The sequence below is a fragment of the Penicillium cinerascens genome (assembly GCF_028974065.1).
Source record: "Penicillium cinerascens strain IBT 15544 chromosome Unknown contig_24_segment0_segment0, whole genome shotgun sequence".
Classification (NCBI taxonomy): Eukaryota; Fungi; Ascomycota; class Eurotiomycetes; order Eurotiales; family Aspergillaceae; genus Penicillium; species Penicillium cinerascens.
In genome coordinates this window covers 1,229,762-1,252,750 of record NW_026695290.1, presented here as the reverse complement: position 1 = coordinate 1,252,750, position 22,989 = coordinate 1,229,762, and the positions used below count along the sequence as shown (strand labels likewise).

The following is a 22,989-nucleotide window of genomic DNA, read 5'->3' as shown; positions in this document are numbered from 1 at the left end:
TACCGAGGACAAAATCGTCGCTGGTCCGGGATGAAATGGGGTATCTATTAGGCTCACGATGTAGTGCAAAATGTACAGTCTCACGCCCAGCCGGCCAAGGTCCAGCTTGATCGGTCACCAGCCTTCAAACCCGATCGGCGATCAGGGACCGGCGGCTCTGAATCTCGAGTCGCCCCAGCCAGTCCATGCTGCAGGAACTTCTCTCGCTCAATCTCAACCATTCCTCGAATCTTCAGGCTTGTCACTAAGCTGGCACCAGCCCATGCGCCAAGGGATTCGACCTCTCGAATAACTCCCTGGACAGAGACGGGTGTGTCCTTGTTCTGGCGACGAAGTTTCTGTTCGACGAAATCGATCTCGGGTTCTTCTCGAGATGGATCTGGCTTCTCTTCATCAGGGGAAGACGCAGAGTCATTGTTTGTTGAAGGCGCTTCTCCGTTGCTCTGTGATGAAATCTTCATTTGCTCTAATCGTTGTCGTTGTCGCTCGAGGACCTTGCCTCGGATCGCACTCCAGCCATATCGGTCAATTAACGATGACACCTCATTGAGAATCCGTTGTCGCAATCCAGGAATTCGAGAACCGCCACCCACGAACACGATGCGTGACATGCATGTACCCCGGGCATCGGGAGGCAGAGTGAGAAGAGTGTTGTAAAGAAGCAAAGGTATCGACTTCTCTTCGTCGTCCATTTCATACTCCGCTACTCCTGACGCAAAGAGGACCTTTTCAACAGGCTCCGAAAGACGCGCGAACGGGATATCACAAAAGTCTTTCTCCGGGCTGGTCGGGGAGGGTATTGAGATGGTCCGGCCTGGATCAGGTGCCGATCCACCAACGTCTCCGTGTGGGTTGCACCAGGCGAAGCGAGTCGTAACCTCCTCGCAGTATGTGAATCCCACGGCGATCTCATCTTTGGCAGCTTGCTCCGAGACGTTATCAGAGGACAGAGCAGTCAGAAGCCGACCCATTTCCTGCATGAGAGGCTTCATTGCCCTTGTGCTCCGTTTTGTTGTAACCTCCCGATACTCGTAAATGGCTGTTGCGGTGGTCTCTGCCCAGCCAATGTCTACCACCAAAGCAGAGCGCAGTCCTGCCGCAGTTGCAGACATGGTCGCGCTCGAGAGAAGGGTGACGCTGGGGAAGCGCCAGCGATCGAACAATGTAGAAAGTAGCGAGGATAATAATGGGTGCGGCATGAGCGACGGGAGGGTCAGGACGAGACGAGAGGAACCGGCGTCGGTTAACAGGTGCTGGTTGTAGGTTTCGCGAAAGGCGCGTTCGATTTTATCCTCGACCAGACCCAGGTCGACATCTCGTAGATCGTGCCTCCACAGCTCATAGTCTCGTACCCAATCCTCCGCATTGACAGGTTGTGGCAGCGTTCCAACGCCAGAAGCTCCCTGAATCCAACCCCGGTAGTCTCCCACTCGTCTTGATTCTTCAGGGCCGAATCCCACCGTGCATACCGGACTGCCGTTGCCCTCAAAGCCTGCCCGAATCCAACGGGCACCTATCTCAAAAATGATCGCGTCGTCTTCGTTTCGGAAGGACGAGCCCGGCGATGTCGTGCTGGCGAACGATGCGTTGCCCGATCGCTGCTGCTGCTGAGGTGTATGAGGGGAGGACGGTCGAGCGGTTTGGGAATGGCGTAGGTTGGAGGCTGCAGACATCGTGCGCTTGTTGTCACCAGTAGACGGCGTGGTACTCGCCATGTTATTTGGTGGAGACGTATTCGGGCGTTGCCCCTCGGAGCTACTGAAATCCGCAGCGGGAGAATCGCTTCAAAGACGCGCCGACCGAGCAAACAGTGCCATCTAAATTTTCTGTGTTACTCCGAGAGAATAATCTTTCATCAGGAAGTCAAGATTGAGCACAAATCTGAAGCGAAAGAGACGATCATGACGGCGAGGAACTGCACAGCTGGAAAGCACGGATCTACATCGGGCCGTGGTTTATTTACTCTCGTCAACACTCGACTCCTCCTTCCTCACCGTCTGTGCCAGCACCACATGGCTGTATCCCATTATTTCTGAGTCGGCGCCTTGCAGAAATTGAAGCTGGCCATATGGGTATCCCGGGGTACGTGCTATCTTCCAACTATTGGTTCGGGCGCAGGGATATATCGACGAAGGCTTCGCCGCGGGAATATAGCCTAGCAACGCCCGGTCCATGACAATATCGTCTCTTCTACCCCTGATACGAGACGTTTTTGCTAATTTTGGGACAGACTAATCAATGCCATTGGCACAGGAGAGCGTATCTCTCTGTCCAAGCTGGCTGTAAGCCACCTGGAGCGGACTGCAAGACCCATCCGAGTCGCGGTCGATATCTCGATTTGGCTGTTTCAAGTCCAAGCCGGTCGTGGCGGAAAGAACCCTGAGCTGCGGACTTTGTTCTTTCGACTTCTGAAGCTTCTGTCACTGCCAGTTCACCCGCTCTTCGTCTACGATGGCCAACACAAGCCTCCATTTAAGAGGGGCAAAGCAGTGTCTGCCCGCAGTTACGGCAGTGCGCCAATCATCCGACGCTCCAGAGATCTGATTGAACGTTTCCGATTTCCGTGGCATGAAGCCCCCGGCGAGGCCGAAGCGGAGTGCGCGCGGCTGCAACGAGCTGGTATCGTTGATGCAGTCATGAGCAACGATGTTGACGCGTTGATGTTTGGATCCACGATGACGATCATGAATTTCTCGAAGGAGAGCGGAACCGGTACATCAGCATCGACACACGTTACTTGTTACCGCATGGGCAACGAGGGGCATGTTTCTAATGTTCCCCTGAGTCGAGCGGGAATGATTTTGTTTGCCATGCTCAGCGGAGGTGATTATTTGCCCTCAGGCGTTCCGAAGTGTGGGAGCAAATTGGCTGCACAGATTGCGAAAGCGCAATTTGGTGACGATCTGCTGAGAGAGATCTCATCTCAGTCGCCTGACCTGGACTCAAGATTGAACGAATGGCGGGAACGGCTGCAATTTGAGCTCGAGGAGAACGAGAGCGGTTGGTTCACGACGAAACACAAAGCCGTTCAAATCCCCGAGACTTTTCCTGACCGGGTGATTCTCAAGTACTATGCGGAGCCCATAGTGTCCACGGAAGATGAAATGGCAGCTCTAAGGCGTCGTTTGAGGCATGCTTGGGATTGCGAGATTGATCCTTCGGTGATTCGAAGCTTTGCTGCCGAGTACTTTGAGTGGAACTACCGCTCAGGTGCAAGGAAGGTTATCAAACTCCTTGCGGAACCTCTCATTTCCTACAGACTTCGTCTCCAGAGGCCTATAATGGGCTTGCAATCAGGGACTCTTGCTCCCGATTGTGATACACCCTGGATGCAAAAGATTCACAAAAGTCGTGCAAATTTCGGCACAGACGGCACTACCGAGCTTCAAATGGACATGCTTCCTATTGACGTTGTTGGTATCGACCTTTTGGCTGAAGAACCTAATCCGCCTCTTCCATCCCAAGAAACCATGCCATCGCAAAGCACGCACCACTCCGGCGATGAGGAAGACCCAGAGGTTGCCGCCGAGGCACCACCGCCCACTCCTTCGAAGTCTCGAGTAACGAAACGCTACAATCCGCTCGCCATTGAGAAGGTCTGGATCTTCGAGACTGTAGCCAGGCTGGGTGTTCCTGAAATTGTCAAGAAGTGGGGGGATGAGCAGGCTGCTAAGGCTGCCAAGGCTGCTGCCCCCAAACCCAAGAAGGCGACCACTCGACGCACAGAGCCCAAGAAGAAGGGGCCTATCGATCCTTCCATGATGCGGGGAAGCATCCTGAAGTATGGAACTCTTACGAAAGAAAGATCGGAGTTATCGTCTTCTGCAAAAACTCAGTTGCTAGAAGCTGCTACTTCTACTAAGCCTGCCAAAAATCAGCGCTCCCTGTTTCAAAGTATGACGCCCATTGATCCTGAGATGGATTCTTCTTCTCCGAGTATGTATTCACAGCATCAGGCTTCAGATCTGACGCCCTCCAAGTCACATAAGATGGCTGATCTTATTGGCACATTTTCCACGCCGCGCACAATGTCAACACCGACGGTCAAACGACACCCGATGGCCACTCAATCACGGATGCGAGCCCGAGCTGGCATTCTGGCAAGTACCGAAGGCGAGATTGAAGAGCCAACCATACCACTCGTCGATATTGTTGCCTCGCCGCAAGCCTTACCAAAAGGTATCAAATTCAGCCACTCCGTCTCAGGCGACGAGACTTCAACAACCACCGCCGAAGTAAGTAAAGAAGATCTTGCAACAGCATCGCTGTCATTTAAACAGCATCGGCATGGCCCCAAGAAACCAGTCAAGTCTCCACGTCCAACAGGGAAATCACACTTGATTGAAGATTTTGGAGAAGCCACTGGCTCGTTATCCCCGTCACTGAAGGACGTAAAAAAGGACACTCTCCAGCACTCGCCAGTTCGTTCTTTGCGTGTACCAGCTTCGTTAAAGGTGCCAGAACCTGAAGCCAGCCGTAGTCCTTCCAAGACCCCCAAGCCTGAGACTCTTGTTTCATCCGTGGCACCTGCGTCTTCCCATGGCCTCCCAGCAGACGTGAAAGGGATTGAGACTCTGCTAACGCAACCATCCGACTCTCCACCAAACACCCCCAAAAGGTCAAAAAGCAAGCCACGAGCCTGCACAAAAACAAAGGACCGGGAACCGGGGCCCACGCCAACCGCCGGCCATCTTGAAAACCTCACAACATCGAATGGCTTCTGGACGGTTGAGACTCTCAATCAATCCGAAGACGATTCTACCATCCCAAGAACAAGCCGTGCTGCGACCGTGAACAGCGCACAGCTTGGACAGAAAAAAGCCGACAAAAAGAAACGTGTTCCTCGCGTGAGCATCCTTGATTTGGTTTGAATACTTTACGATACCCTTTACCGTTGCTTGCATGTCTTTTGGAAATGGAATTTGGAGTTACGTGGGCAGGATACATACATCATATCAAGCACATATACTTTGGGAGGTGGGTGGCAGTTCTGCAGCGCGTTAAGCATACATTCGGCGTTATTCGCAGCTTTCATATAAATAATCCGGATTGAAAAATGTACTGCACAATTTCCAATAGCCTTTGAGAGCTTATTCTGCAGATGCTCTGCGCTCTCTCCGGCCTAGTTAGTCCTCCTGGGTCCGGTTTGTTCTAAGAATAGGTTCGATCCAAGGCGAATCCACTTGGAGGATGTTCCCCCCCCCCCCATAATACTTGACCAGCACTGGCCTTGTTTATTCCAAAACCCGCTTCAAAGCTTTCTATTTGGGTCTAATCTGGTATCCCTCCAGAATTCCAATGAAGGTCTTTGTCGGTGTGCTGGGCTGAATATATTTCCAGTACGAGCACAGTCCCAGAGACCTCTGTGACCACTGCACTATTTTTAAGACACATCAAATCGAAATACAACCTTCATCCGCAAAATATTGCCAGAAGCGGTAAAGTTGGCCGATTTCCCCACAAGCCGTGAGATCAAATCTCAGTTCGTCATCGTGTGCGGGGAGCTGTCAAGCGTGGGGAGAGCCTTCCTTTGGCTTATATATTGAAACGAATTCCCGGGAATCTTTAGTTTGACACCTAATCCGGGCCATAATGACACAAATACAACCCATGCAGCCAGAAACATATTACCTCCAAAAAAGCGAGTTCGTCCCGAACAATAGTGTCCCGGCTCTGATCTATCGCAATGTTCTTCCAAAGCCGTTGAATCCAGAATCTGCAAAGGCTCTTTGCGAAGGCAATCACTGGCAAAAAAGGGGTAGGTGATGAAGTCTCTGATATCAAATACATGAACTAATTCATTAGGGAGAATGGGGAGCTCTTTACATTGCTCATTTCCATCCCAACACACATGAATGCTACGGTATGTTTGAGCAATTTACTCTTGGCCATTACATACACTGATCTTTTTTGACGTGAAAGCTGTGTTTCAGGGCGGATCAAGACTGGCTCTAGGCCGTGAAAGACACGAAACGGCCACTGGAGGCGTGGAGGTAGATGTCAAGGCTGGCGATGTCATCGTGGTTCCAGCAGGTGTATCCCACCGATCTCTGAGTGCGTATGGGGATTATCGGTATATTGGAGTTTACCCCGAGGTATGTTTCCCGGTCGTCAATTGACCGTCGTTGCTACCCAGGGCTTACGAAACTAACGTGATGGCGATTCCAGGCCGCCCCAAAATGGCGCAACAACTACTGCAGGGGCAATGAAGACATGGAAACCCTGCGAGAAGAGATTGCTGGCGTCGATATTCCACAGCATGATCCGGTATACGGTCTTGATGGCCCTCTTGTGGATATTTGGAATGAAGCCTCGCGACAGAATAAGTTGTAGGACTGGTTGAACGGAATCAATACTGAGTTTCTGAAGTCCATTTTTCTCGAATATTTGAATCATCCATGAGGCATTTCGGTTATCCCACGGATTTTTAATTACCGAAGAGCGAGTTGTAAATTGTGAAACATTTGAATGGTGTAAATGGCATTCATTTATATCGTTGACATGCTAATAAAATCCATATTGTTCTCTTTTACAGCTTCTCGTTCATAAACTCCGAAACATTCTTAACAGCCAGATCGACATACTTGTCCTGGTCATAGAAGTCCATATGGGTTCCATTCGGAACAATCAGCTTCTTCGTGGCTCCTCCAATTAGCTTGTCAAGCTTCTCAGTGTGCCACAAAGAGCCCGCCTTCTCGCCCGCGATGAGCAAAGTAGGCCGTGTCAGGTAAAGATCCGCGAGGTGGAAAGCATCGAAGTTCAGCACAAGCGGGAAGCTCCGAATCAACATCTTGTTGCAAGCGCGAGGATGCTGGGCTCTCGGGGTGAGGTAGTAGTCGTGGGCCTCCCTCATATCAGCAGGAGTCTTGTCGTCCAGCTGAGGAGGCACGTAGGGTGCAGCCGCCGGCTCGGCTCCGTTGTTCTCAGCGGTGATTTGCTTAGCTGCCATGTCGAATGCTGCAACCTTTTGTTTCGGGTCCTCGTCGGCATCCCAGCCCAGACGTGCCGAGTCGCCAATGTTCACCATGCTGATCGTGGCGAGGACCTTCAAGCGGTGGTCTGCCTTGGCGGCGGCGGTGGCATATCCACCTCCTGCACAGATTCCGACGACGGCGATCTTGTCGGAGTCGACAAAGTCAAGTTTTTCCAGGTAGTCAGCGACACTCCAGACGTCGCTAACACGTTGCGATGGATCCTCCAGGAAGTGAGGCTCGCCGCCGCTCTCGCCTTGGTGGGAGGCATCGTAGCAGACGGTCACGAAGCCATTCTGGGCAAGCTTTTTTGCGTAAAGGCCTGCAGTCTGCTCCTTGACGCCACCGCCGGGGTGCACAATGATGAGAGCTGGGAATTTGGAGCCAGGTGTGGTGGGCTTGTGAATGAGGCCGGCCAGTTGGATGGGGCCCTTCTGGATGGTAATAGCAGACATGGTGAAACTAGGGATAAATTGAGATTGAATGGAAGATCTGAAGCACGGTGAAGTGCTGCTCGAACCATTTATATAGTCCCGCGCCGTAAACTTTAAGCAGCGACGTCACTCCGAAATCGATCCGCGAACCCGAACATTTTCGGACTTCACTACTTACCACTCTTTTCATTTCTCAGCGCACGAACATTAATTATCAAGGATTGTTAATTGACACTGCATTGATTACACGCATACCCAGTCTTAGTCCCACCCGTAAACATATTCAATCCGGGGCCGAGGTGTTCCTTCAGCCCATCAAGGAATCAAAGGCCAACGACTCCACACGGGTAAAAATGGATCTCCACTACATAAATCAACGTTAATTTCCTACTGTAGCATGTCAAGTATTCAAGGTAAATTCAATATGGAGTATATCAAAGACATATGCCCAGCTCAATAGCTACAAAATGTGCACCCAAAATCGCAAGAGAAGAGAGAATATAATAAATCGGCAAGAAAACACGGACTTTGCGCTCTGTCTAAGCCAGAACCAGATCTGATGCAGTGTCATGCCCGAAAGGTGAAGCATCCAATCATCTAAACATTGAAACACCCAACATAGGAAAAGAATGTGCGTGCTGTACCTGATTATGAACTTAACCAAAGACTTTCAGGAATCCCCAAAGTCCAAGGCCACTGAGGACGGGGATCGTCAGGTTGTCGTCCCAGTTCCACAGGTCAATGAACTCGCTGCCAGCGGCAATAACGCCAGAAACGACGCTCATGACACCGAGAGCCAATGGCCCAGTGATCGTGGTGGAAGACGAGTCACCGGTCCAGCCCAGAAGACCCCGGACACAGTCCGGAAGAAGATTCAGTCGACCGGTGAACATAAAGGAACCTTCTGGGTCATTTGGGAAGGTGCCAATGTAAGGCACGAACCAACCCCAGAAGGCCGCGGCCGTGGCAACGCCGACAGCCCAGGCGGCTAGGGTTCCAGCCAGACTCTTCCCGGGTCGGAGCCGAGGTGTGTAGCGGCCGTAAAGACGGCCGAAAGTGGACGCGGCTGTGTCGCACCAGCTAAGAAGCAATACACCCATGACGCCAACATCCTTGGGGAAGAATCTTAGGACAACATATGCACCAAGAAGGTACCAAATCACACCATTGTAACCGGAGACCTCGCTCTCGCGCATAAGAGCGCCCAGGCAGCGCGTGTAGAGCTTGTTGACTTTCTCCGAACGGTGGCGGACGATATCTGTAACTGCGATAGGGACCAGTGCAGAAAAGAGCACGGGGGTGATCTGCAACGTCTGGATACCCCGGCTGTAAAGGTGGAGAGTCAGAAACCCGATCGACACGTGCAGTAGTTTGCGGGGAATTTCATGGCGGTGAATGAAACTGCGATAACGGGTATGTAGAGGGATGATGCCGAGCGGTGATGGCGATCGCGAGATGTCACGCAAGGTCTCTGGGATCCTTAATGTCGGTAAGAGAAAGCCGTTCGAGGCGCTGCCGTTGGTGGACGGGGGCGAGGCCGGGATTTTCGGATTGGACCGACGTTGGGGCCGTCGTCGTCGCGTCGAGCCCGAGGGTGTAGACTCCGACTCTGGTACATCCTGTGTGTCTTCGGAGAGACGTTGTCGGCGCGCCGCTGACCGCGTCGTTGGTGCGAAATACCCATCACGTGCGTCAGATCTATCGGAGAGGGAGGGCGACGGAGAGATTACTCGCGGCGTCGCCGGGACCGAGGTTGGTGACGAGGGCATATCTGAAGCTCCCAGGGAGAATGGAGGGAGTGCTGGAGTCCGAATGAGGCCGAAAAAAGGCCTTTTGTAAGAATCCGCGCCGTCGGAGGCAAAGCTGCCGGGAATCAACGGCCTTGCTGACGACTCAATGATGGGCGATCGTGATATGCGCCGGCGCGTTATCGAGGATGGATTAGATGTGTGAAATGACAGATAAGGCGCATGGCATGCGCTCGTTAAAGATCAAAGAATAGAGGCAAACTCGCCAGGTCAACCGAGGCAGTGTTGGCGCGAAAGAGAAAAGTAGATCGCGATCTCCCCGTATCCGCCTAATGCCGCAGTCACGTGTCTCTATCTAATCGATAACGCATTTTTTTCGGCGCAATCTTCGGCGATTATCAGATCTCAGGTCGAGGCATTTTTCTGCCTGTATCTGCTGCAAATGGCGCCCAAGCCGTCTTCGTCCTCCCGGGCGTGGGATGGTCTCACGCCACCGCTATCGCAATGGACTCTCGATGCCGTAGCCTCTATGGGCTTCACGCGCATGACCCCAGTTCAGGCCTCCGCCATCCCTCTGTTTATGGCGCATAAGGATGTGGTCGTCGAGGCCGTAACAGGTAGTGGAAAAACTCTGTCATTCTTGGTTCCCGTGGTGGAGAAGCTTTTGCGCCTTGATGAACCCATCAAGAAGCATCATATCGGAGCTATCATTATCTCTCCGACAAGGTGAGTCTAGCTGCAAATTTCTGCTCTAGGCTTGTTGCTAATATCCTATCTAGAGAGCTTGCGTCCCAGATATACCAGGTCCTCTTGTCATTACTGGAATTCCACCCTGCGTCGGCCGCGGCCATCCACCCTCCCGAAGGCGATGCGCCTCGTCCCAAATCTTCGTCCTCGGTCTTGAAAGTGGTCCCACAACTCCTTTTGGGCGGCACGACGTCCCCGGCGGAGGACCTTAGCTCTTTCCTGAAGCGCTCGCCTAATGTGCTGGTTTCGACACCTGGAAGGTTGTTGGAGCTTCTTTCGTCACCTCATGTCCACTGCCCGCAATCATCCTTCGAAATGCTTGTTCTGGACGAGGCCGATAGACTTCTTGATCTCGGTTTCAAGGAGGACCTTCAAAATATTCTGCGCCATCTCCCTAAGCAGCGGAGAACGGGCTTGTTCAGTGCCAGCATCAGCGAGGCCGTTGATCAAATTGTCCGCGTGGGACTCCGCAACCCCGTCAAGATCGCCGTCAAAGTCAAAGGCGGGTCTGGCGTTGAAGATAAGCGTACACCGGCAAGGTATGTTCTGTAATGCTTGATTTATATGGTAAACGATACTAAAGATATGATCAGTCTGCAAATGACCTATCTTACAACACCGCCAGCCCATAAATTCTCTATCCTCAAGCATGTCCTTTCATCCGTCCAGCCCACTCCACAAAAAACAATATTTTTCGTGTCAACGTGCTCCAGTGTGGAGTATCTCGCCATGATTTTGCCAATCATCTTGGGAGACGAATTCCTCCTTGTCCCTCTCCATGGAAAGTATCCTGCCACCGTCCGCCAAAAGAACTTCACACGCTTCACAACTTCCACCACTCCATCTATCTTATTGACCACCGACGTTGCTTCCCGCGGACTGGACATCCCATCTGTTGATCTGGTTGTGCAAATCGATCCGCCGTCGGATCCCAAGACCTTCATTCACCGATGCGGCCGAGCAGGCCGTGCTGGACGCAGAGGTCTGAGTATTGTTCTTCTCCACCCCGGGCGGGAAGAAGACTATGTGTCGTTCCTCGAAGTGCGCAAGACTCCCGTTGCACCCTTCAGTCTCCCAGCTCCTCTTTCCGATGCGGACGCCGCGACCGCAACCCAAAAGGTCCGCTCGAATAATCTCAAAGACCGTGCCCACCACGACAAGGCCCAAAAGGCTTTTGTCAGCTGGCTACGCAGCTACAGCAAACACCAAGCGAGCAGTATCTTCCGCATATCAGACCTGGACTGGGAAGCTCTAGGCAAAGCTTGGGGCCTTCTCAGGCTACCCAGAATGCCCGAGTTGCGCAACTTCGCCGGGGATAAGATGCTGGGTGTCAGTGTCGACTGGGACACTTTCGCTTACAAGGATAAGCAGCGTGAGAAGCGGCGCAAGGAGGAAATGGAAGAGAAGGCTCAAGGAGGAGACAACCAGCAACAAGATTCCCGCAAACGACACGCGGGCGAGAGTGCTGCTTGGAGTCTCAACCAAGAATCTCGGGAAAAGAGGCTCAGGCGGAAGGAGACCTTGAAATCGCGGAAACAGAAGGAGAGGTGGGAAAAGCTGCCTGAGGAGGAGAAACAAAAGACTCGTGAGACGGAGCGGATGGTTGAGGAGATTCGCATCAAGAATGAGCAGGAACGGTTGTCCAGAAACCTTGCTGCTAAGGGAGATGCGGGTGGGGACGATGAGTTTCAGGGCTTCGATTAAACGTGTTGAAAGTCAGTCCATAAGAATATGAATATCCATTTCATTTCAATGATATTTAAGTACATCCCAAACTCCATGCTTCATATGTACTGAACAAACGCAAATCCCAAATCACGACCTGGCTTGTAATACATACAGCCAACGCCCATCATTTCCAACCAGGCATTCGAAATGCAACTTGAACGGTTTCTTTTTTCTTTTTTTGTTTTTTTCTGTTGGCGAAGTGGTACTGTCTGTCATGAGAACAAAAAATGTCGTAAATTAGCCCAGTGGGCTGGAATCGGTACTTGCACAAGATCATCATTAAATTGAGCTCAGAAAACCAGCTCTCCTCGCTGGAATTCTTCCCACATGGTCTGCCAAGCAGCAGCTGCCTCTACCTCCTTCTTTGGATCCACATTCTGGTTCACAAGATCAGCAGCAGCAGGATCGATGCCCAAAGTCTCAACAAGGCTGGCCGGTTCCGGCCATGGGAGCTGGGAGATCTCTCCACTTGGGCATACTTGACGCAGCCAATTAGCATCTTCGCCCGGGGTGGCAGGTTCAAGGGTGGTATCAATGGACATGGAGTCACTGTAAATGGCAGGAGAAGATGTCAACGCGCCCAGGTTGGAGGGAGTATTCAAGGTTGCGCCGAAATTTGATGGGGTGCCCGTTGTAACACCCAAGAAGGACGGCGAGGCGGTGGTGGCAGAGGCGATACTGCTCGCGAAAGGATGAGCCTCCCGAAGACGACTTGGAGTCTTGGGCTTGAATTGTTCAGCCTTGTTGCGAGCTCGGGTTAAGGGGGATGGACCATCGGCGGCGTCGTCGTCGGCGTCGGCGTCGGTGTCAGTATCAGTGTTTGGGGTTTCCCGGTCTTGGGTGGTGGCATCGGGGGGTTCGAGATTGTGAGGGGCGCCGGTAGGGGCGGTTTCACGAGATTCGGGGGCATCGTTGGAGTTCGGGGCGGTAACTTGAGATTCAACGTCGTCAGTATATGTTTGATCCTTGGGCTCCCTCGTGTAGGCATGATGAGTTCCGAGACTTCCATCACTTCTGACACGAACAAGGGGAGTATCTTCTGTCTCGGAGTATGTTCTGAATGTTCCGTCTGAGTAGGTAAAGTATAAGGGTTCGATCTTCATCCTGCCATTTTGCAGAAATCTGGCAGTGAACCGGCGTCTTTCTTCCAGGAGAGTTGGGCCGTAGTAGTGACCGTGACGATTCACAGATCTGTGGTAGCAATCCATATCGATACTCGCAAATATCGAGTGATCACGCATCATGACATTGGTGATGATTCCACCCCCATTCGTCCGAGCATATTGAGCGATAGCAAGGTGAATACGTCGCTCACGGATTTGCTTTTCATCAAGGTCTGCCCAAAAGTCCCAGTGCTCCCGCGGGGGCGAAGGAGTAAAGCCAGGACTCGGCCACTCAAGGGAATAAGGGGTCTCGAAGGTATTTCGTGTGCGGGGAGGAGTGGTGGGAACAAGGGGCAGTTCATCCGGCGGAGTCTCCTCTGCCAGAGAAGAACAAGAAGGAGCTTGATACGTACCAGAGGGTTTGAATTTGGAACCTGGACCTCGCTGGGTCTTGGGTGTGTTAAGCTGGTGTGTCTGGGTTGCACCAGTCGATTTGGGGGTGGTTTGAGCAAGGGCGGTTTGATCTGAGGAAGAGTGGGTGATCGGAGACGACTCCGCGCCAGACATCAAGCCACTTGAGTCGATTGGAGACAGATCAGGGGCAGTGTATGTGCCTCGGCGGTTAGGAACAAATCCAGGACGCCGCGAGGGAGACATAGAGCTGAGAGGAGCATTGGGAGTATTCGGTCGAGTGGTCGCACGCCGGCGCGGCTGCGATGCATCGACGCGCTGCTTCTTAGTGACAGGTTGAGCTGCTTCCTTTGCTTCAAGTGCAGCTAAACGTTTTTCTTCCTCATCCCACTCGGCGTCAGTGAAGTCAAAGTACTCCTCATCCATACCATAACTGCAACCCTTCGGGTTCGGGATCCTATCAGGCTCCTCACGCTTGCGCTTGAGCGGTTGATCCTCAGTGGAAGCAGGGGTAGCGTTATTGGGGGGAGATATAGCCTCATTGGGAGCAGAGATAGCAGCTTTATTGATAGTCTGCGTAGTGTCTGCAGTTTGGGAAGGCTGAGTCAGATGGGGGTTCGTTCCTCGCGCATAGCACCTCTTGAGCAGCTCTGCATCGTATGGACGAGGGAAGAGATCATATCGAAGCTCAGATGCAGCGGTAGGCTCTGGGCGAGGCTTGGGCGCAGCCACTGGACGATCGGTAGTTGAAATGCGACGAGGACGACGAGGGCGGGAAACGGGTAGGTCGTGAGGGAGAAAAGATGAACGAAAAGATGAGCGCCGGCGCCAGGTGTTGCGTGCAGGTAGAGGCGCAACGGCTTCAGGGGGCACCTCGGGCGCAGTCGCAGTAGCCAGGCTGATCTCGGCTGATGTGGTGGGTGCAGTAAATTGTTCGACGGCTTCGGCGGCTTCAACGGCTTCAGCAGCTAAAATATCAGAGTTAGCCACGAACCAAACATGACAAAAACAAGTAAGTGGAACGCACTTGACTGGGTTTCATCGGTCGGACGAGGAACAAGCCTCTCACGGATATTCGTCCATCTTCTAGAAACATTGTTGAAAATCCATCGCGACCAGCTGGGGGAAGCGTTAGGGCTTGCCGCAGGGTTTCCGACATGGGCAGCCGGAGGAGCTGTCATGGGAGTACTGGGCCGAACAGCCTCGGGAGTCGCAGGATTAGCAACGACAGATACATTCTCTTGGGTCTCTACAACCTGGTGACGGTCCTGCGCAGGAGCTTCTCCATCTGAATCATTCTGAGTCAAGAGATCAGGTAGGCGGTACAAGGTGCGATTGATGCGGCCACTGGCCTCGGTGCGACGAGTCTGGGAGATGTTCGAATAGGAACGGCGAATGGGAGTGGCTTTCTGCGGTCTCAAAACCTGAGAGCCCTCAGTAGCACGCTGAGAGGTCGAAGAACGGCGAGGGGGCGAGGTTCGGGGGGTCCGGCGGGCGAGGTTCCGGCCTGAGCGAATAGGGATCAGTACGATTTGGTCAATTGCGTTCCCTTGGCCGTCGCGGAATCCATGAATAATTGGGTTAATGGGAAAAGGGAGGTGATAAAATTCATCACGTTGATTCCGGGACAGGCGCTGGGCGGCCCAGTCGCGGAAACGCGATAACTTGTCGCAGATACCGGCAAGTCGCAGCTGTCGGTAGACGGGTCTCGTGATGCTGAGACGAAAGACATCAAGGGTGGGGATCCACTCACGTTGTGCAGCACCGGCACCGGCGCCATGCTCGACATCGCCAGTCTCGATGGAGGGGATCACGGAGGTAGGTTCGTCCTGCATTTCGCGGTCTTCGTGACTCTGTTCAGCCGCAAATTGATCAGCACTGAGTTCGGAATATGCGACGAGTAATTCCAATCCAATGGGAATGGCATCATGGTGAACATCCTGCATAAGGTCATCCGGGTGGTCGATCTCCATTGCAGAGTCCCCAATGTTGGCAACGGGAGATTGAGCCGAGGAGGCTGTCTCCGAGATGGTTGGCACAACATTTTCGACATCCTGCATCAGGTCGGCTGGGAGACGCCTCTCGACCGCAGGGTCCTCGGTGATTGTAACGATGGGGGTAACATGCTCGTCGTCAATCGCAACTTGGGGGGAGCCAACCATTTCGATGTCGTCCTGGCCGACTTCCTCGGCAGGTATGGAGGCCGCGTCCTTCTGCTCCGGCTCGGCAGATTTGGTAGGACGGCGGCTGCTCTTCTCGGACTTTTCAAATGCCTTATTAGTCGTGGCATTACCCTTTTGTTGTTCTCTTCACGTACCTTTTTGCCGCGGGTACTCTTGGCACGAGTTCTCCGGGTCTTCGGGGTTGGCTTCAGCTTTGCAGCCTCCACCGCACCCAAGCCGGGCTCGGCGTCCTGCGGCTGGGCAGACACGCTGCGCGTGCTGCGGCGGCGTGGGGCAGGGACATCGTCGAGCGAGACGAGCCCGCCAGGCGAGACGGGGTGGGAACGGGTACGCATTGCTGCGCACTCACAACCAACCGGTCTCGGAGGGTTGGGGTTGGGGTGCCCTTGTGGGCGAACGGGGGTGTCGCTGGGAAGCGAGTGGGACACAAGCAGGCGGGATCAGAACGAGATCTGATCAAAAAGCGTGTTTGCGAAAGGTGGGGAAAGGAAAAAAATAGAAGGAGGACGAGAGAGAAGGAAGGGGAATTTATAGTCGGGCCGGGGGTGCTTGTTTACGTCCGCGGGGGCAGTGTGTCAGGCGTGATACACTTGGTGAGGAAGGTGCGCGAGAGCTAATGCTCTCACTTCAGGAAGGTGCGATGGGCGCGCTCACCTGCTGAACGAGCTCACTTCGACGTGATCCAAAAATGTCGACTGGCGATGGGCAGAATACCGCGAATCGGCCAGGCGGTGAGAGCTCGGTTCCTCAGGCAAAACAATAGTGTCGGGCTGCAGTAGAGGTCGGATATATTGATCATCAGATATGGATATTTCTTATAATAAGGCCTCCCTAAAAATGGTCAGGTTCAGGGAGATAGCAATACAGAGTTCTTTTCACTTCTGATTGGCCGATTCATTACGCACTCCGATAAATAGTCATCCTGTCGGCTTTTACTTTACGATAGGAACCTACCGTGGAAGTATGGGAACGTAGCGCCTTGGTAGTATATAGTTGGTAAACCATCATACTAAATCCCCCAGCATCGGCAGTTGAAGGGACCGGAAAATCGCATCACAACATGTATAATTTATGACAGACAATGCCTCCGGTGGTACTTTACGCTTACCTGTGTAGTATGCGAGATGGGATAGTTGCCGGTGAATCATAAACAGGTTTGGGAGTTCAGTTACAAACTGACATAGGATCAAATACGAGATCGAAGAGAATGAAATGCTATTTGTACACATGATTCCGATCTTTCCAGACAAATTAGTCTCGAAGTCTCAGATCAGGATAGTTGAACCGGCAAGTTCCTGAGCCAGGCCTGGCTGGTTCAAAATAAACACGCTGATGCTCAATTCAAGACACCGGAGAAGAGGTTGAGAGTCCGGTAGAGATCCCGTCCTACCGGGAGCCAAGCGAAATATTCTAGATGGCAATTTCCCCCTTCCATGCGGCCTCTGATAAGCCGAGTGTCTCCATCAAGTTCTGCCATCTCGGACCTCCTCGTTCTTTCCTGCGAACGTACTGAAGCAGCTTCTGTCGCTTGTGTACAAGGAGCTGTAGGTTGCGCTTGTTGTGCTTGTCTTTGTTGGTGGTCTTCAAGTGTCGAGACAGGTTCTGAATCTTGACAGTCAGGATAGCAACCTGGACCTCTGGGGAGCCAGTATCCGGACCGATGCGAGGCGCCTTCTCTGGGTAAACGGGTGCGGACTCATGCGGCATACCGGCGGGTTTGGGTGGTAGAAATGAGTCGGTGTTGTGTCGGCCGAATTGGTCAATGCACTTCTGTACATTCAACCGAAGGCGGTCCTTTGTGTTTCCATTGCTCAGGCTCACGATGCGCTGTATGGCTTCCTCTGCATTTCTGTGCTGCTGCTGATGTAACTCTGCCGCCTCCTTCTCCAGCTGGGGATCTGCTGTATCACGATCGGGATTTTGGAGCGGCTGGGTAAGATCCTTCGAGAACTGCAGCGCACTGCTAAGCCCATCCGGCTTCAAGTAGTAGTTGATATCAGTACTAGCAGCTGGAATTTGCGCGCCAGTCTGGATTGACTGAATCTCCTGGATAAAAGGTGTCGGCTTGCTTTCCACGGGGTGGCCGAGCGAGGCTTCCCGTTCCGCCTGGAGAACCTTTTGTCGAGAGAGATTGGCTGCCTTCCGTTGGCGGGCCTGTGCAATCATGAAGAAGTCATGCTTTTTCGGCGACTTGGCCTTCGTGGATGCCGCTCGCGCAGTGATGGTGGTTCCGTTTGACAGGGTGAACGGGGTCTGTCCGGAGAGCGTGCCTGTACCAGGTTCTATCAGCATTCGAGCGCGAATGATATAGCTGATCATTAACTAAAATGGATCGAATCATACCTGTCAAGGCCTTCCAAGAAGGCTGGACTGAGAAACGCGGAGGCATGGTGGCCGGCTATGATCAATGGGCCTCCTATACCGTCTGCGAAGTTCTTCGCGATTAACTCTTTTGTCCGGGAAATCGTGTCGCCGGTCGGAATACACTAGTCCTATTTGGTCATTCTATCATGCCTCAGGCTAGAAACATTCGACACCTGAGGCCTGAATTTTGTTTATGTAATATATCCTGCCCTAGCCCTAACGCTCACAACCAGCAAGCGAAATTTTTCCGAGTTGCGGCGTGCGTTTCACGGTTCGGCTTCGATCTTTTCCCTCCATCACCACGACAAGAGCCAGACGATTGATTTCTCTAACCCATCAATCTATCAATCGCCCGCCATGGCCCCCTCCCAGCTCCCCCCGGTTTTCAACCCTACCCCCCAGGACATTGAGATGCTCCTGGCTGCTCAGTGCCACCTCGGTTCCAAGAACATCCAGGTGCACATGGAGCCCTACCTCTGGAAGACTCGCGCCGACGGTGTCAATGTCATCAACATTGGCAAGACCTGGTATGCAGCAGAAGATAATGACTATTCGTGGAATTCAAGTTACAGATTCTAATTTGCGATGCGATGGAACAGGGAGAAGATCGTCCTGGCCGCCCGTATCATCGCCGCCATCGACAACCCCGCCGATATCTGTGTGATCTCTGCCCGTCCCTACGGTCAGCGCTCCGTCCTGAAGTTCGCCGCTCACACCGGTGCCACTGCCATTGCTGGTCGTTTCACCCCCGGTAACTTCACCAACTACATCACCCGCTCTTTCAAGGAGCCCCGTCTCATCATCGTGACCGACCCCCGCACCGATGCCCAGGCCATCAAGGAGGCTTCTTACGTCAACATCCCCGTCATTGCCCTCTGCGACACTGACTCCCCCACCGACTTCGTCGATGTTGCTATCCCCACCAACAACAAGGGTCGTCACTCCATCGGTCTCGTCTGGTGGATGCTCGCCCGTGAGGTTCTCCGTCTCCGTGGCACCCTTGCCACCCGTGAGACCGAGTGGGACGCCGTTGTTGACCTCTACTTCTACCGCGACCCTGAGGCCGAGGAGAACAAGGAGATTGCCGATGAGACCAAGGTTCCCGGTGCTGATGAGATCGGCGCCGGTGCTGTCGAGTCCGGCTTCGTCGGTGACAACTGGGACGTCAACGCCCCTGGTGCCGGTGCCCCCGGCACTGCCTTCGCTGCCGCCAGCGCTGCTGTCGGTGCCACCAGCTGGGAGGCTGACGGTGCTGACTGGGCTGCCAGCTCCGCCCCCCAGGGTGGTGAATGGGCTGCTGAGGCCCCGGTCGCTGCCCCCGCCACCGAGGCTAAGTGGTAAATTCACTCGGTCTGAGACTAGGATAGTCGTTGAAAGGGGGGACGTATGACCTATACCCGAAAAGCCATGGCGATCCGGGATGTTGTGGCGATTTCCCGTGTTCCCAAGACACAGGAAACGAGAAAAATGCTCTTGTTTATTCTTTCACCTTCCGAAACCATTGACAACAATGGAATGCACCGTCTCTCTCAAATTCCCTTGACATGTCTATCCTAGTTTCTGTCCAATGTCCAAAAAAAGAAACTGAAAAACAGCAGAAGAAAAAAGAGCTTTCACCGGGAACCTTTCAAGTCCTTTTGCATCAGTGATCTCTTGCCAGCACTTTATTTTGATTTCCATGTTTTCGCACCGGGGAGGAATAGCAACGTCAATTATTGACTGGCGCTTATGAGGGAAAGATATCCAGTTGTGTTCTGCAACTGCGAGGAAAGCCCTGTGCTATCAATCTACAAGGTTGGCTTAATCGTGACCTTGGTTTCTCCCTGTATGTATCTTCTAGTAATCAGAAAAGGTCGTGCTCGGTATTCGCAGTGTTGATCACGTAGAACAAGCCCCCGTAAGTTTAGGAGGAAAGCGAAGATGTTTCCCGGGCACAGTATATGTTACGCTGTAGGTCGTGCCCTATGCCTTGGTGACGTTACATACTCTGTCGTGGTAGAAACAAGATATCGTTATCCTCGTAAAGTTGAAGCTACCTAAAAAGAAAAGAAACCCAGAAAATACTCAAAGGATTGTACAGGCACCAGCGGTCTGTCCACCTTTCTCTGTAGTGGTCATCCCCGCAAGCCTCGCCAAATCTTCAAATGTCTCTATTAGAAGTTCGCCCGTCACGGCCGAACACTCGGCATACCTATCACACCGGAGTTCTTGGGCGATGCGGTAGGTCTGTACGGTGCTATCAGTCGACATGTCTAGAGTAGCATCGGGTCACCGTCACGTACCTCTTGTGGATAAATGATGCCCTCGCCTTGCTTTCTCAGATCACGTTTTAGGCCAAGCAGCATAACAGGTATACGCTCGCCTTGTCCATGTTGGAAATACCGAATAATATCATTTCGCCACTGATTGCGCGTACTGTTAGCTAGGTATTCTGGACCAGAGATACAAGGAACCTACCCCTCTGAGCCCGGCCAAAGTCTCTCGATTGGAAATATCGAAGGCTAGCACAACCACGTCCGGTTGTAGGCTTGACCAGTGCTGATTGGGATTCGATGTGTCATAAAGCTCCAAAGTAAACTTTCTCTTCGAGAACCGAATATCATAGATGAAAGGCTGGTCAGTGTCTCGCAGGAGGGTGGTTGGGCTATCCGGCGCGGTGCCGGGTTGTGGTGTCGGCCTCTTTCCACTTTTCAGACGGCTGTAGCAATATATATCAGCGTTGCCCTAGCTTGACGCCACCTGCACTTATCGTTTCAATTGAAAGGGATGTGGAGATGCAGAGAAAGCACAAACTGACGATAAGAACGTGGACTTCCCACATCCCGGGTCACCAAGGAGCAGCAACTTGACTGTCGTCTCTGTATCTTGGCTTTCTGTCTCGGCCATGCTATCCCTCCTGGTCTGTATGTGCAGTTCATCAAGACCGTAACATCACTATAATGTTGGGGCGTGCAGAAGTGCTGAGTTGTGAGGTCGAGATTACCGCGCGGGTCGATCTACACCGAGATATCTCGGGACCTCTTGAAAATATAAATCGTAGACAACGGCCACAAGTTTTTGTTCTTTTATCAATATTAAATCCACATATGTACGCAAATGCTCTCAAATTATGTGAAATTCTATCAATACAGAATATTACATGTCGTGCTTGACAGGAGAGGGGATATGGGGCCTAGAATTACAGTACAGAACCATAGAAATTACGACAATTACCAAAAGCTCCGCGGGACTTCAAATTTCCACCGCTAAACCATCCCGTCTCGACATTGCAGGAGCCATTTGCACTTCCAAGCTCCTCAGTGGCATGTGGAGGTCACCAGCCAGACTCTCTTTACCGAGTTATATACGACTATACGCCCTCAAGTCGCAAGCACGTTTCTTGAGCAATTGCCCACCAAGACTGCAAAACATGGCGGGCACCGGTGACGATGCACGCCCCGACTACACAACCTGGAGCAATTCCAGCTTGATTGACCGGATATCCGAGCTCGAGCGGCAACTGCATTCCCAGACTGCGCAGTACAACGCGCCCACAACAGCGGCCCCGGAAGTTGCATCCGGCGGCCCCATCTCTACCGACGTATACGAACCTGCGATTCCACTGGCCGAGTCTGCGACCCAGCTCCCGAAGAAGCGTGCGCGTTCGCCGGAAGTCGATATCACCCATACCCCCGCCCCTTCGCGAGCTCCTAAACAAGAGCGTGGTTTCGATCCGTCCAAATACTCGACGCGATACATTGCGCTAAAGTTCGCCTACCTGGGTCAACGGTACAATGGTCTCGAGCATACAAATGGGAATGCCACTCCCCTCCCGACCATTGAGGAGGTGTTGTGGAAGGCGATGCGCCGAACACGGCTGATCACACCCGAGACATCAACGGACGATGAACCAAATGATGTTGAACCGAGAGTATCACGGCCCTATTCTATCCACTGGGATGGATGTGATTACTCGAAGGCAGGAAGAACAGACCGTGGTGTGAGTGCATTTGGACAGGTTATCGGTGTAAGAGTCCGCAGCGCGCGGCCTAAGCCTAAACCCAAGTCCGCTACGGAGCAAGAAGGGGGCGATGCGATGCAGATCGAGGAGTCTGTGAGCCCGGACTGGGATGATGTGGCTGATGAACTGAACTACATACAACTCCTGAACAGGGTTCTGCCTGAAGATATCCGTGTTCTGGCCTGGTGTCCCCACCCTCCGCCTGGGTTTGATGCCCGCTTCTCCTGCCGTGAACGCCGATACCGATACTTCTTCACCCAGCCTGCATTCTCTCCTACCCCTGGCTCATTCGGCTTCGACGACCGCACAGGAAAAGCCAATGGCCCGCGTACAAAGTACCGCGAAGGCTGGCTGGATATCGAAGCGATGCGCGAAGCCGCCAAGCATTTTGAGGGAGTTCACGATTTCCGGAACTTCTGTAAGCTGGACACCAGCAAGCAGATTGAGAACTTCGAGCGCATCATCTATCACTCCGATATTGAGTTTGTAAACCCGAAGTCTAACCCATTGGGTTATATCGGTCGACCTGGATTCCAGGTGACAGAGGACCATGTCTCTGATGTAGACATGGAGCCTTCCGAAAACCCCTCTGTGTCCACTCCTCAAGTTTATTCATTCACACTGCATGGTTCCGCCTTCCTGTGGCACCAGGTCCGTCATATGGTAGCAGTTCTATTCTTGGTCGGACAAGGGCTTGAATCTCCGTCCATTGTCGCCGAGCTACTGGATATTGCCAAAAACCCACGGAAGCCGACATACGAGATGGCATCTGATGCTCCTCTGGTTCTGTGGGACTGTATCTTCCCTGACGAGAGCTCTGGTAGCCGGGAAGATTCTCTGGATTGGGTCTATGCCGGTGACCCGCGCCTGAACAAGACCCAAAGTGCTAAAGGAGATAGCAAGTTTGGCATGAAAGGCGTGGTTGATGGGTTGTGGTCTGTTTGGAGACAGCGCAAGATCGATGAGATCCTGGCCGGTGCACTACTGGATTTGACAGTCAGCCAGGGCAATCAAAGCCAGGTGCAGAACCTTGAAGGAAAACAGGGCAGTGGCAAAAAGCAGAGTAGAGGTGTCAAGGTCTGGTATGGAGCGAATGAGGCTCGCCTCGGCGGGAAGTATGTCCCTATTTCGCAAAAGGTCAAAACGGACCCTGTGGAGGTCCAGAACGCCAGATGGCTGGTCTCCAAAGAGCGCAAAATAGCTGCAAAGGAGCAAGAGGCTGCATCGAAGAACGAGAGTGTTTGAGAGATGAATGTACATACTCATTATATTGGACATGAGCAACGGCTTTCCCCCGGTG

General features: G+C 52.7%; 11 protein-coding genes across 11 annotated transcripts; 5 read left to right on the top strand and 6 right to left on the bottom strand.

The window, feature by feature from the left end:
* Positions 1-80: 80 nt before the first annotated feature.
* N7498_003565 (putative actin-related protein RO7) lies at positions 81-1,715 on the bottom strand (the record flags this gene model as incomplete). The annotated part of the gene is made up of 1 exon (XM_058450627.1): positions 81-1,715. The coding sequence occupies one exon, from the start codon at positions 1,713-1,715 to the stop codon at positions 81-83; it is 1,635 nt and encodes a 544-aa protein (XP_058310089.1).
* Positions 1,716-2,068: 353 nt separating this feature from the next.
* On the top strand, positions 2,069-4,871 carry N7498_003564 (crossover junction endodeoxyribonuclease; the record flags this gene model as incomplete). The annotated part of the gene is made up of 2 exons (XM_058450626.1): positions 2,069-2,082; positions 2,231-4,871. The coding sequence occupies 2 exons, from the start codon at positions 2,069-2,071 to the stop codon at positions 4,869-4,871; spliced, it is 2,655 nt and encodes an 884-aa protein (XP_058310088.1).
* A 980-nt stretch (positions 4,872-5,851) lies between these two features.
* Positions 5,852-6,333, top strand: N7498_003563 (uncharacterized protein; the record flags this gene model as incomplete). Its single annotated transcript, XM_058450625.1, has 3 exons — positions 5,852-5,863; positions 5,934-6,095; positions 6,169-6,333. The coding sequence occupies 3 exons, from the start codon at positions 5,852-5,854 to the stop codon at positions 6,331-6,333; spliced, it is 339 nt and encodes a 112-aa protein (XP_058310087.1).
* A 196-nt stretch (positions 6,334-6,529) lies between these two features.
* On the bottom strand, positions 6,530-7,426 carry N7498_003562 (alpha/beta hydrolase; the record flags this gene model as incomplete). The annotated part of the gene is made up of 1 exon (XM_058450624.1): positions 6,530-7,426. The coding sequence occupies one exon, from the start codon at positions 7,424-7,426 to the stop codon at positions 6,530-6,532; it is 897 nt and encodes a 298-aa protein (XP_058310086.1).
* A 635-nt stretch (positions 7,427-8,061) lies between these two features.
* On the bottom strand, positions 8,062-9,174 carry N7498_003561 (diacylglycerol/polyprenol kinase family protein; the record flags this gene model as incomplete). Its single annotated transcript, XM_058450623.1, has 1 exon — positions 8,062-9,174. The coding sequence occupies one exon, from the start codon at positions 9,172-9,174 to the stop codon at positions 8,062-8,064; it is 1,113 nt and encodes a 370-aa protein (XP_058310085.1).
* A 421-nt stretch (positions 9,175-9,595) lies between these two features.
* Positions 9,596-11,604, top strand: spb4 (ATP-dependent RNA helicase SPB4; the record flags this gene model as incomplete). Its single annotated transcript, XM_058450622.1, has 3 exons — positions 9,596-9,879; positions 9,933-10,439; positions 10,494-11,604. 3 exons carry the CDS (start codon positions 9,596-9,598, stop codon positions 11,602-11,604), a joined length of 1,902 nt encoding a protein of 633 aa, XP_058310084.1.
* Positions 11,605-11,918: 314 nt separating this feature from the next.
* Positions 11,919-15,660, bottom strand: N7498_003559 (uncharacterized protein; the record flags this gene model as incomplete). The annotated part of the gene is made up of 3 exons (XM_058450621.1): positions 11,919-14,110; positions 14,170-15,403; positions 15,460-15,660. 3 exons carry the CDS (start codon positions 15,658-15,660, stop codon positions 11,919-11,921), a joined length of 3,627 nt encoding a protein of 1,208 aa, XP_058310083.1.
* Positions 15,661-16,735: 1,075 nt separating this feature from the next.
* On the bottom strand, positions 16,736-17,714 carry N7498_003558 (mitochondrial 37S ribosomal protein uS15m; the record flags this gene model as incomplete). Its single annotated transcript, XM_058450620.1, has 2 exons — positions 16,736-17,595; positions 17,669-17,714. 2 exons carry the CDS (start codon positions 17,712-17,714, stop codon positions 16,736-16,738), a joined length of 906 nt encoding a protein of 301 aa, XP_058310082.1.
* A 332-nt stretch (positions 17,715-18,046) lies between these two features.
* Positions 18,047-19,030, top strand: rps0 (40S ribosomal protein uS2; the record flags this gene model as incomplete). The annotated part of the gene is made up of 2 exons (XM_058450619.1): positions 18,047-18,216; positions 18,289-19,030. The coding sequence occupies 2 exons, from the start codon at positions 18,047-18,049 to the stop codon at positions 19,028-19,030; spliced, it is 912 nt and encodes a 303-aa protein (XP_058310081.1).
* Positions 19,031-19,753: 723 nt separating this feature from the next.
* Positions 19,754-20,575, bottom strand: N7498_003556 (uncharacterized protein; the record flags this gene model as incomplete). Its single annotated transcript, XM_058450618.1, has 4 exons — positions 19,754-19,915; positions 19,972-20,091; positions 20,147-20,387; positions 20,487-20,575. 4 exons carry the CDS (start codon positions 20,573-20,575, stop codon positions 19,754-19,756), a joined length of 612 nt encoding a protein of 203 aa, XP_058310080.1.
* Positions 20,576-21,098: 523 nt separating this feature from the next.
* N7498_003555 (pseudouridine synthase DEG1) lies at positions 21,099-22,934 on the top strand (the record flags this gene model as incomplete). Its single annotated transcript, XM_058450617.1, has 1 exon — positions 21,099-22,934. The coding sequence occupies one exon, from the start codon at positions 21,099-21,101 to the stop codon at positions 22,932-22,934; it is 1,836 nt and encodes a 611-aa protein (XP_058310079.1).
* Between the last annotated feature and the right edge of the window lie 55 nt (positions 22,935-22,989).